Source organism: Phaeoacremonium minimum (assembly GCF_000392275.1).
Source record: "Phaeoacremonium minimum UCRPA7 unplaced genomic scaffold PA7_03_scaffold_359, whole genome shotgun sequence".
In the NCBI taxonomy this organism is placed as follows: domain Eukaryota; kingdom Fungi; phylum Ascomycota; class Sordariomycetes; order Togniniales; family Togniniaceae; genus Phaeoacremonium; species Phaeoacremonium minimum.
Genome location: NW_006921263.1, coordinates 206,462 through 221,195, shown reverse-complemented (window position 1 = coordinate 221,195; position 14,734 = coordinate 206,462). Strand labels below are relative to the sequence as shown.

The 14,734-nt window shown below is 52.1% G+C and overlaps 4 protein-coding genes across 4 annotated transcripts; all 4 read right to left on the bottom strand.

Moving 5' to 3' along the window:
• On the bottom strand, window positions 1-1,082 carry UCRPA7_4642 (putative aldo-keto reductase putative protein; the record flags this gene model as incomplete). Its single annotated transcript, XM_007917193.1, has 2 exons — window positions 1-851; window positions 905-1,082. The coding sequence occupies 2 exons, from the start codon at window positions 1,080-1,082 to the stop codon at window positions 1-3; spliced, it is 1,029 nt and encodes a 342-aa protein (XP_007915384.1).
• Window positions 1,083-1,649: 567 nt separating this feature from the next.
• Window positions 1,650-5,090, bottom strand: UCRPA7_4641 (putative nitrite reductase protein; the record flags this gene model as incomplete). The annotated part of the gene is made up of 3 exons (XM_007917192.1): window positions 1,650-2,739; window positions 2,808-4,967; window positions 5,026-5,090. 3 exons carry the CDS (start codon window positions 5,088-5,090, stop codon window positions 1,650-1,652), a joined length of 3,315 nt encoding a protein of 1,104 aa, XP_007915383.1.
• Window positions 5,091-6,461: 1,371 nt separating this feature from the next.
• UCRPA7_4640 (putative potassium:hydrogen antiporter protein) lies at window positions 6,462-9,575 on the bottom strand (the record flags this gene model as incomplete). The annotated part of the gene is made up of 5 exons (XM_007917191.1): window positions 6,462-7,865; window positions 7,919-7,984; window positions 8,038-8,375; window positions 8,433-9,174; window positions 9,402-9,575. The coding sequence occupies 5 exons, from the start codon at window positions 9,573-9,575 to the stop codon at window positions 6,462-6,464; spliced, it is 2,724 nt and encodes a 907-aa protein (XP_007915382.1).
• A 3,623-nt stretch (window positions 9,576-13,198) lies between these two features.
• UCRPA7_4639 (putative cell differentiation protein rcd1 protein) lies at window positions 13,199-14,491 on the bottom strand (the record flags this gene model as incomplete). Its single annotated transcript, XM_007917190.1, has 4 exons — window positions 13,199-13,379; window positions 13,477-13,852; window positions 13,905-14,060; window positions 14,143-14,491. The coding sequence occupies 4 exons, from the start codon at window positions 14,489-14,491 to the stop codon at window positions 13,199-13,201; spliced, it is 1,062 nt and encodes a 353-aa protein (XP_007915381.1).
• Between the last annotated feature and the right edge of the window lie 243 nt (window positions 14,492-14,734).

Sequence of the window (14,734 nt, the reverse complement as noted above, 5' to 3'; positions counted from 1 at the left end):
CTAATGCAACGGAGGAGTATCGGCGAATGTGTGCCCCATCAGGCTTTGAACACGGCCACCCACTATCTCCGCCGATAACTTGCGAATCGTCTTTTCCTCATCAGACGTCAAAGAGATCGACATGCTCTCCAAATTTTCTTCTAGACGAGTAATCTTTGACGTGCCAGGAACCGCGAAAATATCATCTCCCTGAGCAAGGACCCAAGCTAGGGCTAATTGGGCAGGGCTGACTCCTTTTGCGTGGGCAATGCCAACCATTTTATCGATAACGGCCACATTATTGTCCAAATTCTCTGGCTTGAACCATGGTATGCTAGCACGGAGATCACCAGGCTGAGTGAAATCCTCTTGCTTGCGGATTTTGCCGGTGAGAAAGCCATTGCCAATAGGGCTATATGCCACTACTGCCACACCAAGTTCGCGAGCTGTCTCAAGCAGGCGAATCTCGGGTGACTCAATGGCAAGACAAAAGGCACTGTACTCAACTTGTACACATGCTATTGGGTGAACGGCATACGCTCGACGCAAGGATTCAGCACTGCACTCGCTCAAACCTATATGCTTGATCTTTCCCTCGTTCTTGAGCTCGACCAATGTCTCAACAGTCTTCTCAATGGGAGTCACCTTGTCAAGGCGGTGTATGTAATATAGGTCGACATATGACTGACCCAATCGTTTGAGTGACTTTTCTAAAGCCTTACGGCAGTATTCAGGGGATGAGTCGATCTGCAGGTGTTCTTCGGGCTTGGACTTGATGCCGAACTTGGTGGCAAGAAAGAGATCCTTGCGTTTATCGGGGTTTGCGGCGAGCCATTTTCCAATCAGATCTTCGGAGTCGCCGTACTCATCGGCTTCATAATCACAGATTAGCCTTGAAAGTATATCAGGACACCATGGTCCGCACCTGTGTCCCAGAATGTCTCTCCAGTCGCGAAAGCCTTGTCCAAAAAGGCCAGGCGCTCATGGTCAGGAGCCGGAAGGCCATATACTCCGCTGAGACCCATCATTCCCAATCCCAGACGAGGAACCAGCGGCCCATTCTTGCCCAGCTGCCGGACGGGACGTTTTGTGTAAGTAGTCATGGTTGTTTTCAAGAAAAGTAGGAGTACAGATGCGTACCAGGTCATATGAGAGGGTAGGGTCTCAGCGGCTTTTATGCTTTCTAAGATGCAGACTTTGATATGGGCAGTTTTCGTCTAGCAAGGGCTGCAAGAAAGGAGAACAAAGGGCATACAGCTATTAACTCCACCGGTCTTTCCCCCGAAGCCCCACTTCTACTTCCGCCGAAGAGTCCCACAATTATCGCTCACCCGGGCTTACGGGAGTCCGGCTCAGTGGCTGGCTGATTGATTGGTCGATCGAGCAAGCAAAGCATATTTCGAGAGAAGCGATCTTACTAACAGAGAATATCTCTCGTTAGATCTCTTGCTTTACGGTAGCTAGTCAGTGGGATTGAGATTCTGTATGTCATTGAATATATGTTATATACGGTTAACTAGATAGCAGCCAAATGAGTCTCGGGTGATCCTTCTTCCAATTTTACCTCGTCTTGCCACAGCCAGATTTGCTCCAAGTACTCGCAGCTCCCCTGACAAATAATCCATGTCAACACTGAGATATTTCAGACTGATGGACTCATACTCTAAGATTTACCAGTCCGGCGCGGCTCCACATCCACCACCAGCCATAAGCTCAACCGGCTTGCGCATCGGCAGTTCGACATGGGGTTTTACGCCGGGCTTCTTTGCCCGCTGCCCGATGAACTTGATCTTGCGGTCGAGCTCCTCAAACTGGCTCTTAGTCTCCCCTTTCTTGACCATCCACTTCTTGGTGCCTAGCTCAGCGTCCAATTCTTCGACGGGCGGCAGCTTGATATACACAAAACCGTCTGCCCTCTCCTCGGCCTCGAAGGTCGCAATGCTCAACTCCGAGTCGTTCTTGCAGCTACCGCTTGATAGGTCATAGTTGCGCTTGTGATACGGACACGATACCCACGGCGCACCCGGCTTGACCTTGTCGGAAGCGTCGCCCTTGGATTCGCCCTTCTCATCTGTGGCTGGCGTGTCTTCTCCTATGAGACCGTCCGACAGCACAAAGGCTCGCTTGTGTGGACACATTTGCTGTGTGGCAAAGTAACGCCCGCGGACGCGCCATAACGCCAACTGCGTGTCACCCCGTTTGATCGTGGCACTCACGCCATTCGGAGAAGAGTCCGCTCCTGCGAAGTGACTCGCTTCGATAACAGGTTGCCATGTGGTGAATGACCACTTGCTGCGCAGGCCCTGGAAATCCTCCTTGGCAGATTCCTTTGCCCAGAACACAGGGCGGGGTTGGTCGCGGTCTTTTTCTACCTCCACTGTCTCAACGGTTTCCTCTGTGTTGTTGAATTGCTTGAACTTGGCAGCTATGGCCGGGTTCTTGATGGCTTCGGCCCACTCATCAAAGTAGCTGTCCACGAGCTCCTTCATCTGTGCCTCCAGTGAGGCGTTGATGCCTAGCTTGTCTTCGAGAATTACCTCTTGTAGATATTTGATGCCACCCGGCAGGCCCTCAAGCCAGCGCGCTGTCCGCTGTAGCTTGTCTGCTGTGCGAATGTAGAACATCAGATATCGGTCCAATATGGGAATCACCTCAGCCGGAGGAACGTCCTTGGCCAAAATTTCCGAATGTCTGGGCTTGGCACCTCCATTGCCGCCGACGAATATGTTGAAACCTTTCTCGGTTGCTATTAGGCCAAAACTGCAGAAAGATGTGTTAGCTTACTGCAGAAAAGGGGTCAGGGGTAAGACAGCCAAGATACAACTCACTCTTTGTTTTGCGCCTCAGCACACTCACGCACACAACCGCTAACACCACCCTTGATCTTGTGCGGACTTCGAATGCTCTTGTACCGCTCCTCCAGACGTACAGCCATGCCCACGCTGTCACCGATACCAAAACGGCACCACGTCGTGCCCACACAGCTCTTAACCGTACGTAGTGACTTGGCATACGCATGACCGCTCTCCATTCCAGCATCGACAAGCGTCTTCCAGATCTCCAGCAAGTCCTGCTTCTTAGCACCAAACATGTCGATACGCTGGCCACCAGTGATCTTGGTGTATAGGCCATACTGCTTGGCAACCTGGCCCATGACAATCATCTTGTCCGGCGTGATCTCGCCGCCCGAAACTCGCGGGACAACACTAAACGTGCCATTGCGCTGGATATTGCCCAAGAAGCGATCGTTCGTGTCTTGCAGGCCGTGGTGCGTCTTATCCATAACATGTTTATTCCACAAGCTCGCAAAAATGCTTGCCACAGCCGGCTTGCACACCTCACAACCTAAGCTATCTGGGTCGACGCCCGCCTCGCGCATTACTTCGGGCAAGGTGCGTAGGCGCTTGACGAAAACGATATTGTAGAGGTCTGCTCGGCTGTAGTTGAAGTGCGGGCATAGATTATTCTTGACCTCGTTGCCCATCGATATCATCGTCTTGTTGAAGATGGAGGTCACTAGCGGCATGCATCCGCCGCACCCCGTACCGGCCTTCGTGCACGACTTGATATCGCCGAGAGACTTACACGTGCCGTCTTTGACGACGTTGACGACGTCGCCCTTTGTCACATTGTGACACGAGCATATCTGAGTGTCATCTTCCAAATCATCACCATCGTCGTCTCCGTCCTTCTTCGCGCCGAGGATAAGCTCGCTCGGCGGAATGTCAAGCTCCTTCTGCTGCTTAACAAGCGGCACTAGCTTCACGTAGTCCTTTGTGTCACCAATCATCATCCCACCCAGTAGATACTTGCCATCCGTGGTGAAGATGTACTTTTTGTACACATTTTGGAAGGGGTCCTTGTACGTCAAAGCCTTGACATCCGGCGGCGGAAGGCCATTCGTCAGTATTTTCACATCGTGCGCTTTGTCTTCCGCTTTCTTCTTCCTCGCTGCTCGAGCCGGCAGGTATTTAGGCCCATCACGATCAGCGAAGAAGTCTCCAAAGCTGGCAACTTCAACGCCCAGCAACTTTAGTTTCGTACTCAGATCCGGCCTCTTATAAAGCCGAGGTTGGTGAAGTTTCGCTTGAGTAAGATTGAATGACAAGACATCAGCCATCTCCACGCCCGGCGCAATCAGCCCAAACGTCTGACTCTGCCAGCTCGCACACTCTCCAATGGCGTAGATGTGCGGCTCGCTCGTGCTCAGATCATCATTGACAACAATGCCACCGCCTCGGTCTGCACATCGAATGCCCGCCGATCTTGCAAGCTCGTCGCGCGGCCGCACGCCGATGGCGAAGCAGACCGTCGAGCAGGGCATGTACTCGCCATCCTCGAAGTGCACGCCTACGACGTTGTTGTTGCCGTCCGTGTCGATCTTTCCCACCCGCCTGCTGAGCATCACATCGACACCGAGCGCGCGCACCTGCTCAACCACCATGGCGCCCGCGTCGCTGTCCAGCTGCCTGCTGAGCACCCAGCGATTGCGCTCAATGACTTTGACCTGCTTGAATGTTTCGAGGTCCATCATCGCCTTGGCCGCCTCCAAGCCGAGGAGACCACCGCCCACAACCGCCCCGTAGGTGTCTTTCTTCGTGGCAGAGAAGGCGATTAGCCGCTCCAGATCCTCGATGTTCCGGTAGACGAACACTCCGTTGGCATCATGGCCTGGAGTGTGCCGGGGTAGCACGGCGTCTGAGCCCGTGGCCAGCACCAAGGTGTCATACGAGACCTCAGTGCCGTCCGCACATGTGACAATCTTTCGATCCGGATGGATCTCGGTGACCTTCTTGTTCAGGTGCCAACCGAGGGCGTTGTCCAGAATACCCTCATACCATTCCAGGGGATTCAGGTACAGGTTCTCGACTTTCCTGTGCTCGAAGAAGCTCGTCAGGCCAACGCGGTTGTAGGCCAGGTGCGCCTCCTCGCCGATGACAACAATATCCCATTCTCTAGCTCGGGCGTCGAGCTTGAGCAACTTCTCTCTGCAAGGTGCCTTGTTAGTCTTTGCTTGCGTACTGTCATAGAACTTATACCACTCACATGAAGCTGATTCCCACCATTCCCAAGCCGACCACCACGAGCTTCTTTCTGTGACCAGCCGCCATGTCTGCTGCGATGAAAGTAAGTTAGGGCTTGCTCAAGGGTGCACGCCCAATCGGAGCGGCGGTCGGGTTGGCGACAAGCCGGGTATCACGGTGCGAAGTACACTAGAAAGCACGTAGAACAGACATCACAATAATCTATAATCAAGAAGCGAAGTGAGTTTGGAAAGGAAAAGGAGAAAATGGTTGGCACGATCGCAATGGGCTCATATTCTGAATGTGCGACCGTCGTCTATGCCATGGAGAATGGTCTAGATACATGAAAAAGCCTCGATCCGCCGGGAGGGCCAAGACTGGAGATGTGCATCTCCGTCGTGCGTGCTTGGTAGCGCGCCCAGCAAATGGCTCGGAGCACTTATGTACTGGCATTCCGTCATGGCCGGACCACTGAGCGGAGAAGGTCAATTCTGGGGTCTCTGTGGCACGTCCCGAAGGGGGGCAAAAACATCCTGTTACAACATGCCCACGGTCCATTGCAGTCTCTTCGTGACGCCGTCCTGCAGTGGAAGCTACAATGTCAAGCAGATCTTGATAAGACATCGAAGATAAGGCCAGTTGACCAATGGCAGGCGATCTGATTAGCTGCGATGTTTTCTGATGAGCCGCGGAGAAGAGCCCTCGGACAGGGGCCGAGTGGGCTAAGCATGTTGATAGTGCGATGGGCTAATGGATGGCCAATGACTGCGTGGTCCGTTGCTTAGGTAAGTTCCGGCCTTCACTCAAGGATCTCCGGGCTGCTCATCGCCAACTGGACTGCGATTACTTTAGATCACAACCTAGTCCCCCCCGTTTTCCTGTAATAGGACCAGCGCGCCATCAGATTTATTGCTTCACTACTTTGTCAGTAATCATGTAAACTCTCTAGGTTCAGTTCATTAGCTATCAACATTGTTAGCTGTGACCCAGGTGTCTACGTCCCCATGTCGCGGTGACAGGAGGCTAATCGAAACTGGTCTTGTCCTCTTAGTACCAGAGTATTGAATCCGAAATGGTCCCGAGAAAACACCTAAAATCAGCCTCCGTGGAAATGCCGTTTTCGCCTCAACGTCGACTTCACTGGCTTCATCTCACCTGATTGAGTGCACAGATAACCACATCTGCTGGCAAGATTTTGGTCCTGCATTTTTGTGAAACATTCATCTTATGTAATTTGATGCTCAGGAGATGAATCGTTAAGGGTGGAATGGCATTGTAAGGCAGAACAATGTAGTGGCTACTTAATATGCACCATCCAGGTCCATCTAGAAACCTCAGATAATAGTACCCTGAGGACACATGTACAACATACATGCAACTATTAACGCCAAGATGCAGAAGTGAAAACAAACATCCAGACTCCACATAACTTGTAATGATGATAGTATCCATTCATGCTTACATCTCCAAACCACGCCCTCCGGCCTGGACGACCAGAACGCTAGCCTTGACTCCGCTCACGATGACCTGTTCGCCAACAACACCAACCGTGTTCTTCAAGGAGCCACCCCCGATTTCGATGCTGCCGTCGCCAAGGCGCAGGTGCTTTCGTCCGACGACGATGATATCGCCGGCATTTGAAGGGGTGTTTCCGACGTACTCCTTGGCCTTGCTTAAGATCTGTGGCATGACTGTGCTGGATGTGACTGGTATCTCCATAAAAGTCACACGTCCAACCAACTCGGGTGGAAGTGATGACTGAAGTGTCGACAAAAGTGCAAGATCTGACGCCGAAATGTCTTCAACAACCAGAGTCTTGTCGGCAGCTTCCGACTTTCCATGCTCATCGTGACTGCCACCGGCAACCGCAGCTTGTTGTGGAACTGCAATCTCGTACCCATCATCTGAAGGCAGGCTGAAATGGGCGATAATTGCAGAAACGTTAGGATTTTTAGCCAGCTGCAGGACGAGGCGCAGAGCAACCCGGTCGTCGACGCCGCCGAAGAACGGAAGGAAAATCTGGTGAGACTTGTTCTTGACTGGCATGGCTGCTTTGTCGCGATGGCTGCGCATAGACATAGCACTGATACTCCTTGTAAGCTGGGGACGACCACCCATCTCTAAGCCTCCAAAGCCCTTGTTCACAAAGATACCCGTGTTACAAACCGCCTTTGCCAAGGTTTGTTGAATGAAATCGAGGTGAGTCTTGCCTTGGTACCGGTCATTGGCAGAAATGGTGAAGGGGACTGACTGGTCCTCAGTCACACTGCCATATTCGCTCCAAGGGACAAGAACAAAATCCGAGGCAATATCTGCGGCTTGATTCGTGACGACTTCGGCATAAGAAGAGGTAGGAACAACAGCAACCTTTCCGGACACAGCAACATCATTCAGCCGTGAGAAAGTCCGGAAGGCATTCACGACGGGATCTCGCTGAGCGTAATAGTCTTCGCCCTCCGTCACTTGCATGACAGACGAAGTACGTTCTGTGAGTTCGAGGACACGCAGGGCATGTACTTCGAGGGGTCGCTTCTGGATGATGGGAGTAGATGGCTGATCCTCAATTGAGGTCCCTGAATGATCGGCCGTGTCCGCTGAAAGCTGTGGTGTCGGCTTCGACTCCCCGCCAAGCAGTGCAACGAAAGTGAAGACACTTGGAAGGCTGTCAAGACGAAGGTAGACGAGAAGCCGGCGGATTTGGCCAGCGTTCAGCTTCTCAATAGACTCTCGCTGGGAAGAGGCCGGTGAGTGTATGGGATTGCCGTCCTTGTCCGTCTCGCCCTTCCTCCACAGCTCAATCTTCTTTTGATATGACGGCGGATACAGCCACTTTGTGAGAGGCGTTGTAGAGACTGTTGTGACCTAGTATTACGTCAGTACCGCAATTACTAATGATGAACATGTCCTATTATTACCAGCGCCATTACCACGAAAATCGTGAACGTCTTTTGAGACAAAATCTTGGCATTCAAACCAATGTTCTGTATTCTTGTTAGCTGCCACCCTCACGGAATCTTTGACCAGTAAGACAAACCAGCACGATAAGCTCTACAAGACCTTTGCAACTCATCAAACAGCCGATAGTGAAACTTTCCCTCCATTCCAGTTTGTTCAAACGTGCTGCCAAAGTACCGCCGATGATTTTGCCAGCGAACGCGCAGGCTATGACGCCGACAACGTAGGCCCAAGCGATGCCATCGTTCAGCAGCCCCAAATCCGTGCTTAGACCTGAGAGGGCGAAGTATAGGGGCAAAAACACCACAGAGATGAGATCTTCAATCTTCTCGGTCAATTTAATAGCGAAACCGCCATCGTGGGGACAAATGAGACCGATAAGGAACGCCCCGAAGATGGGATGGACGCCAATGATACCTACACTAGATTAGTATTATGCAGCGGCTACAATGGCACGCATTTGGGGTATCTCACCTGTGAACCATGCTGAAATCAGCACCATCAGCATTGTTAGCGCTACAATGCCTTGGGTAGGACCATTTTGGATACTATTAGTCTTTCTCAGGCACCACATGAAACCGGGTCGAACAAGGAAGACCAGAAACAGCGCCCAGCCAATAACGCAAAGCAATGCGTATAGGGCTGCCAGTCCACTGGAGTTATTGACGAGAGCAACGCAGAGAGCCAAGAGAATCCAACCAACAACATCATTGCCGATACCCGCGGCCAAGACCGTCACACCTACACCTGTGCCCAAGAGCTTGAGCTCCGTTAAGATTCGGCAGAGAACGGGGAAAGCAGTGATAGCCAAAGCTGTGCCTATGAATAGGCCGTAGACCCCGAAGCTGATGGGAACAGTGTCAGGTTCCTCATGGAACTGGTGGTACAAGCCCCAAGCAATAGCAAATCCAAGGCCAAAAGGTATAATCATGCCAGCCAGGCCGACGCTCAGGGCTATCCGCCAATTATGGGTGAAGAGTCGAATGTCCACCTCGAGGGCGACAAGAAAGAGGAAGATGATTAGACCCAAGTTGGCAACATTGCTGAGAACGGGCATGGAATCGGTGACAAAGATGGTGGACTGGAAGTGCGGTATGCGCATCATCACAGATGGACCAAGCAGAATGCCGCCAATGACCTCTGCAATGACCCGAGGCTGGCCAAGCAGAGACAGCGGATAGTGAAGCAGGCGACAGAAGACGATAATGATGACAGCCTAATGAAAGTTAGCATATTGAACATGCCATGAAAAGTATGGTCCTGTAGTCCCGTGCACTACACAGTATGCCCCGTCAAGATAGCAGATGTACGGATGCCAGCATGGAACCCTCCTATAGGGTTAAGAGGCCGACCAATTGACGCCGACGTGTAGTGAAAGTCCGAGGGAGCAGCATTTAGGATGCGAGGCGGGCGCTGGAGAACAAGCGAATGGAAATGACTGACCTGAACAATAAACAGTTGGATGGGATTAGACTTGCTCCATGCTACGGGACTCGCACCCTCAAGGACACCGGCCTGAGGTGCAGCGCGGTTGCCCGAGGTCGTACTGGCAGCCGCAGCCGCCTTTGTGACCGTGGATACGACGAAGTCGGTCACGGTAGCAGTGACAGTAGCCATGTTTAAGGTGACGCGACGGCGCAACACAGATGAAATCGGGTCGAATCAGATACAAGCAAGGCAAAGCAATAGCAATAGCAACGGCAACGGCAATGTGCCGGACAACGGGCCCGAATCGATTGGACCGGCGGCCGTTAGGGAAGATCACTCGGGGGGAGTCTTCAATGCGGGCGATGGCACACGGAGCCCCGCATACAAGTCCGAGGTCTCGGAAGATCCGGGCAAGGTCGGATTGGAGGAGGAGGGGCCGTCACGATGCGATGATTCGGCGCGCGCGTTCGGTGAATGGGGGAGAGGACGGGTAATCCGGCAGGCGGAGGATGGACGAGTCTTTAGGGCCAGCGCGCACGCACACGCGGGGGAGGAAGGAGTGGGATGTGGAGAAGGAACGGCCTGTCTCTCTTGACTCGAAGGGAAGGAACTCGCTTGGCAGCTCAGCACCAAAACAAACACCTCCAATCGGTCTCAATTGGAGGGCTTCGACTCCTCTTCACTTTGACACAAGACAAAGAAAGAACGGCCGAGTCGGGTCGAGTTGGCAATTTCAAGTGAGCAAGAACCTTAATAACCTCCTCAGCTCCTCGTATGGAAGGAAACTGGGAAAGGGCAGATCAGCTCAGCAGACTACCCTGTACCAACCAGCCCCAAGGCCAAGCCGGGGCCGTCTCTCGGCCTGCGTTCCTTCCCTTCACTTTCACATGGATTGAGCAGGTTATCTGCGGAGCAAAGAGCCCCAAGCTGCAAAAGGCGCCAGCGACTGACACGCGCTTTCCTTCACCGTATTGTTATCCGTATGACCGTTCCACAGCAGTGGATCCATGCCGCTAAATGCCGTTCTCAACGCCTGACCCCATCCCACGGTGCCCACCACCACCCCGCCTGCCTGTCTGGCTGCCTCTCTTCACCTCCTTCAACCGTCTCTGGGCGGCTTGGGCGCTTTCTTCCTGACTGCATCATGAGACTGCACGGCCAGCCACATGCACGCTGCTGCTTCCACTGCTTCATAGACTCATGGCACCCTTTTTACCCAGCTCACCAAGGTCTATAGTCTGTCTGGAATGTAATTCTGATTCAGATTTGTTGTTCCAAAAACCAGCTCAAGGTGAAGGTGATTGAATTAGCGCTCAAGCCGCCCGTCCCTAGCCTTACAGAACATGCAAGCCTTCTAATTCAGGGTAGCACACCTCTTTGGCTCACCAAAGTGTACTACCTGACGTGAGCGGATCGCAGTTTCTTGTCAAGCCAAGCAAAGGATATCCAGGAGTGCTCCATATCCCGCCTCAAGCGCAACTATATCCAGACATTCTAAGTGTTTACCTACATGCCTTCCCTGTTATCCAAAGCTCTGCTCGGCGATGTGATAATGCAACATGACGCAAGCCGTGGAAGATACTGCGCAACGGAGATATTCCAAGGGTCCCGACAACGGTCTGCAGTAGTGTAGGCATGGACTAACGATATCAGGGTGGTCAGGCCAGCACGACAAGGCCTGTCCGCGTGTTCCCCAACCGCCAAATCAGCGACGACACACACCCCCCTCCTATGGGGTGACTAGCTGACTGTCTGGGATCACCATCTGAACTGTCAAAGACCATGGGTTGTAATGACTAAGGGACCTACCTACCTACCTGGTACATCACGACTGCCAACAACGAAACTGCAGTTGAGGGAGCAGCGTCTTTTATCTTGGAAGCTGAGACTGTTCTCTACGATTCGAATTTGTTGAAGATGCATGTTTAGGCTTGATCTTACAAATGGCGGTTTTGATCGCTGACCTATGACTTTCCCGGATCTCAAAGAGGGGATAACAACATTCAACTCCCCACACTCTCCAGGATCTTGAAGGAGAGTGACTAATGGTGTTCATTGACTGTAATGGGGCGAAACGAAGAGGAACAACACTCAGTAAGCAGGTGAAGGAGATCTCCTATCCTCACTGTATACTGTTCTCGATTGAGAAAACAGCCAAGCTGTCAATGTGGATGGGAATGACGAGCGCTTGACTTTAGATGCGCATTGGTCAGACAAGCGTCTGCTGGGCCCGCGACAACTACCCCAGCGCTCCAGGGCAACCAATTACTTCTACGTTGGTTCGAGTCTTGAGAAAGCTTTCTACAAACAGAAAACAGAAAACGGCAAACGGCAAGCTGTAAGCTAGCAGGCAACAGAAAGCAGGAACGGGGCAACGGGGGATTAGGAGTAGGTGTGCAGGGGAGAAGAGAGGGATTTTCAGACTCTAGAGGGTCTGAAAATTGGAGTCTGAAAACAGTAATTTGCGACTGAGAATCAACACCTGAATAGCTTCAAGCCTTAATTATATTAGGTCCTCTCTGACCTTGCTGTGAGATAATGGAGCTGCTATTCAAACCACCCCTACTATCCCATCAGAACCCTCATCTTCACCAGATACACCATAGCCGCGCTCTCCTATTAGAGGTATTCAATATCACAACTCAGCCATGTCCGTTGACATTGAAATGTGCGACTGCGACAGGCCCTTCTGCCCTGGTCCAAATCTTAAATCTTGCACTCGTCGATACAACGTGATGACGATCGCCCGGCACGTGAAACAACGCCCAAGACCAGTGCGTAAGTCGACTTCACGCGGTGCTAAACGAGCTGGAGGGGCAACTCGGCGCCGGAAACGCGACAACGCCTCCTTCCGCTTATCTGTCTCCATCCTCGACTCGGACGCTATGTTGTTATGTCGCCGAAGAGCTCCATCCCCCTACCGCCCGCTATCAAGCATCGTCCCGCCCAATTCCGGTACGTCTATATTACTTTGCTCTTCACGAGCTTCGATAGTGACCAATAACTAGGCCTAGATCGCCAATGAGGGGAGCTGACGGATATCAAGTGGCCTTGGATCCTTCCAGTCTCTCCCATTGATCGAAAAGGTGCATGCAAGCTCGTCCGATAGCTTCGTCAAGTCTTCGGGGAGGAATGCCATGGTTCTGCAGCAAAAATAGTCTAGAATACAACGCAGTGTCATTGTTACATGTACTATCTACAATTAGAGAAAAACACTCTTGTCTACCCTATCTCACACTGATGCTGCCGACCTCATTCCTTGTTCATCGTCCTAAGAAACGCCGATCCAGAGAACGCCACGGGTATACCATCTAAGAAGGTCCGTATCCCGAACCATATGCAAGTTTGTGATCAAGAAAGTGTCCACCTCCTATCCTTGTCAGATACCAGAACGTATCAGACCATACTCTAGCGAATCATTTATAAAAATCGTAACCAGAGCCACTCCCAGACAGGAAGGCCCATAGCGACGCAGCACCTAATGCCGATGCAAGAAACGAAGGGAAGAAGACAAAACGTCCGTCAAATGGTAGACAAAACCGGAAACTTTTCCTTGCTTTTCCCTCAAAGTACTGTGACACTCATAGTACACATCCAGTCCGACAATGTCTAAAAGAAGGAAACCGGGTATCAGGAAATTTGTGCTTTTGTCCGGGGCGAAGAAGATCAGAAGATAATTCCGATCGCCGTGAAGATGCGTGCCATGCTGATATCGTAACTACATTTGCCCCATTTATATTATTGTACCATGGGTTTGTTCAAGTCGAAGGAGTATTCGTTATAGCGAATTTGGAATTCGAGAATTGCCGTTTCTAAAGGCCTGGGTTGCCGCTGCCTGGTTCCACAACGTTGTCGGACAGGTTGATGAGCAACTGGGCCAGGCATCTCTTAGTTGCGGCGTCGTCACGAAGGACCGAGGAGAAGGTCGCGTCACGCAGCGGCTCCGGGAGGCACTGCCTAAGGGCTTCGCGGGCGCGTGCATTGTCACTAAGGCTGTTGAAATATTAGTACCCTTCCGATAAACGACACATGACGAGGTCCGCGGAATGCAAAGTCATCGTATATCATGCATTCAAGGACTTCAACTCACCGAAGGAAGCAGCGCACGACATGCTTAAGGAGACGAGCGGTCTGCTGCTCCACCAATTGGGCGACCATGTTGCTGAGGACCGTACCGACGGCGTAAAACCGCTCGTAGGTAGCGCAGATATAATTGAGACCATTGTCATCCAACAGAATCTTCTGTACAATGAATATGGCCACGGTCTTGCTCAATTCGGAGCCGGTTTCCATGATTCTGAGACAAAGAGGAATGATCTCTGTAGTCAAGAGAAAATTGATAACTTCGGAGGAGTCGTTCTTAACCAGAGCACCAATGACTCCGAGGCTTGTAAGACGAAGATATTCGAAGGGTCGCGATTTCGAGGTGGTGTTGAGGAAGGGATACAGGTATAGCGGAATATGCGCTGAAAGGAGTCAGTGTGTATGACAGCAAAAGTAACACGAGGAATGTCTCACCATTCAGGAACAATGTCCGAGTCTCGTTGTGAGATGCAACGCACTGAAGAAGCGCGAGGGCGTTGCAGACGCGGTTGGAAGCAGCGGCAGTGAGCTGAGACGGGTTAAGGAGCGTATATACAGAAATGATCTCCTGCAGCAGGGAGGTCATGACGCCTGCTAGCATTTTAGCATGTTGCCGATATCAACAGCAATGGGCTTGCTTGTCTTCAGAGACTGAGCTCAGCCGGTCACGTACCAAAAGAATGCCACAGGATCAGAGCCAATTCTGGGACTTGCTCGCGCTTCTTGCTGAGCTCCAGCAAAGCAGCCTCCCGAGTGTTCTCGTTGAGCAAGTCGGCGATGTAGGCCAATGTTCTACGATTGTCCTCAGACACCGAGGTCTCAATATTGCCATCCTGAGCATGAGCTGCCGTCAGAGCACTCGCGTTATTGTGGGATCCGGCGATGCGGTTGTAGTGAGCCTGCTGCGCAACGGAGGCGGCGGCGGCGGCAGCTGCTGCTTGCTGGGCATGCTGGTGGTGACTCGGCTGGTGCATCCACGCGGCCGAGTCGCCCTGAGGGTTGTAGTGATGCTGGCTGTACATGTGTGGATTGGGCATCATCTTGGGCCGATTCTCCTGAGGTAGAGCACCCAAGTGCGATCGGTAGGGGGTAGACGTTCGGCAGGTGAGTCGAGAGATAAGTGAAGTATCGTCGGCAGATTTGACAAGGGCAGTTGTGCGGTCTGCGTGGTCCTGATCGTCAAGGGCGGGCAGCACGGAAGAAACACCGATAGGTAGTTAGACAGGCAATCAAAGTACGAAATGCCGTTGGAAGAAAATGTAGTC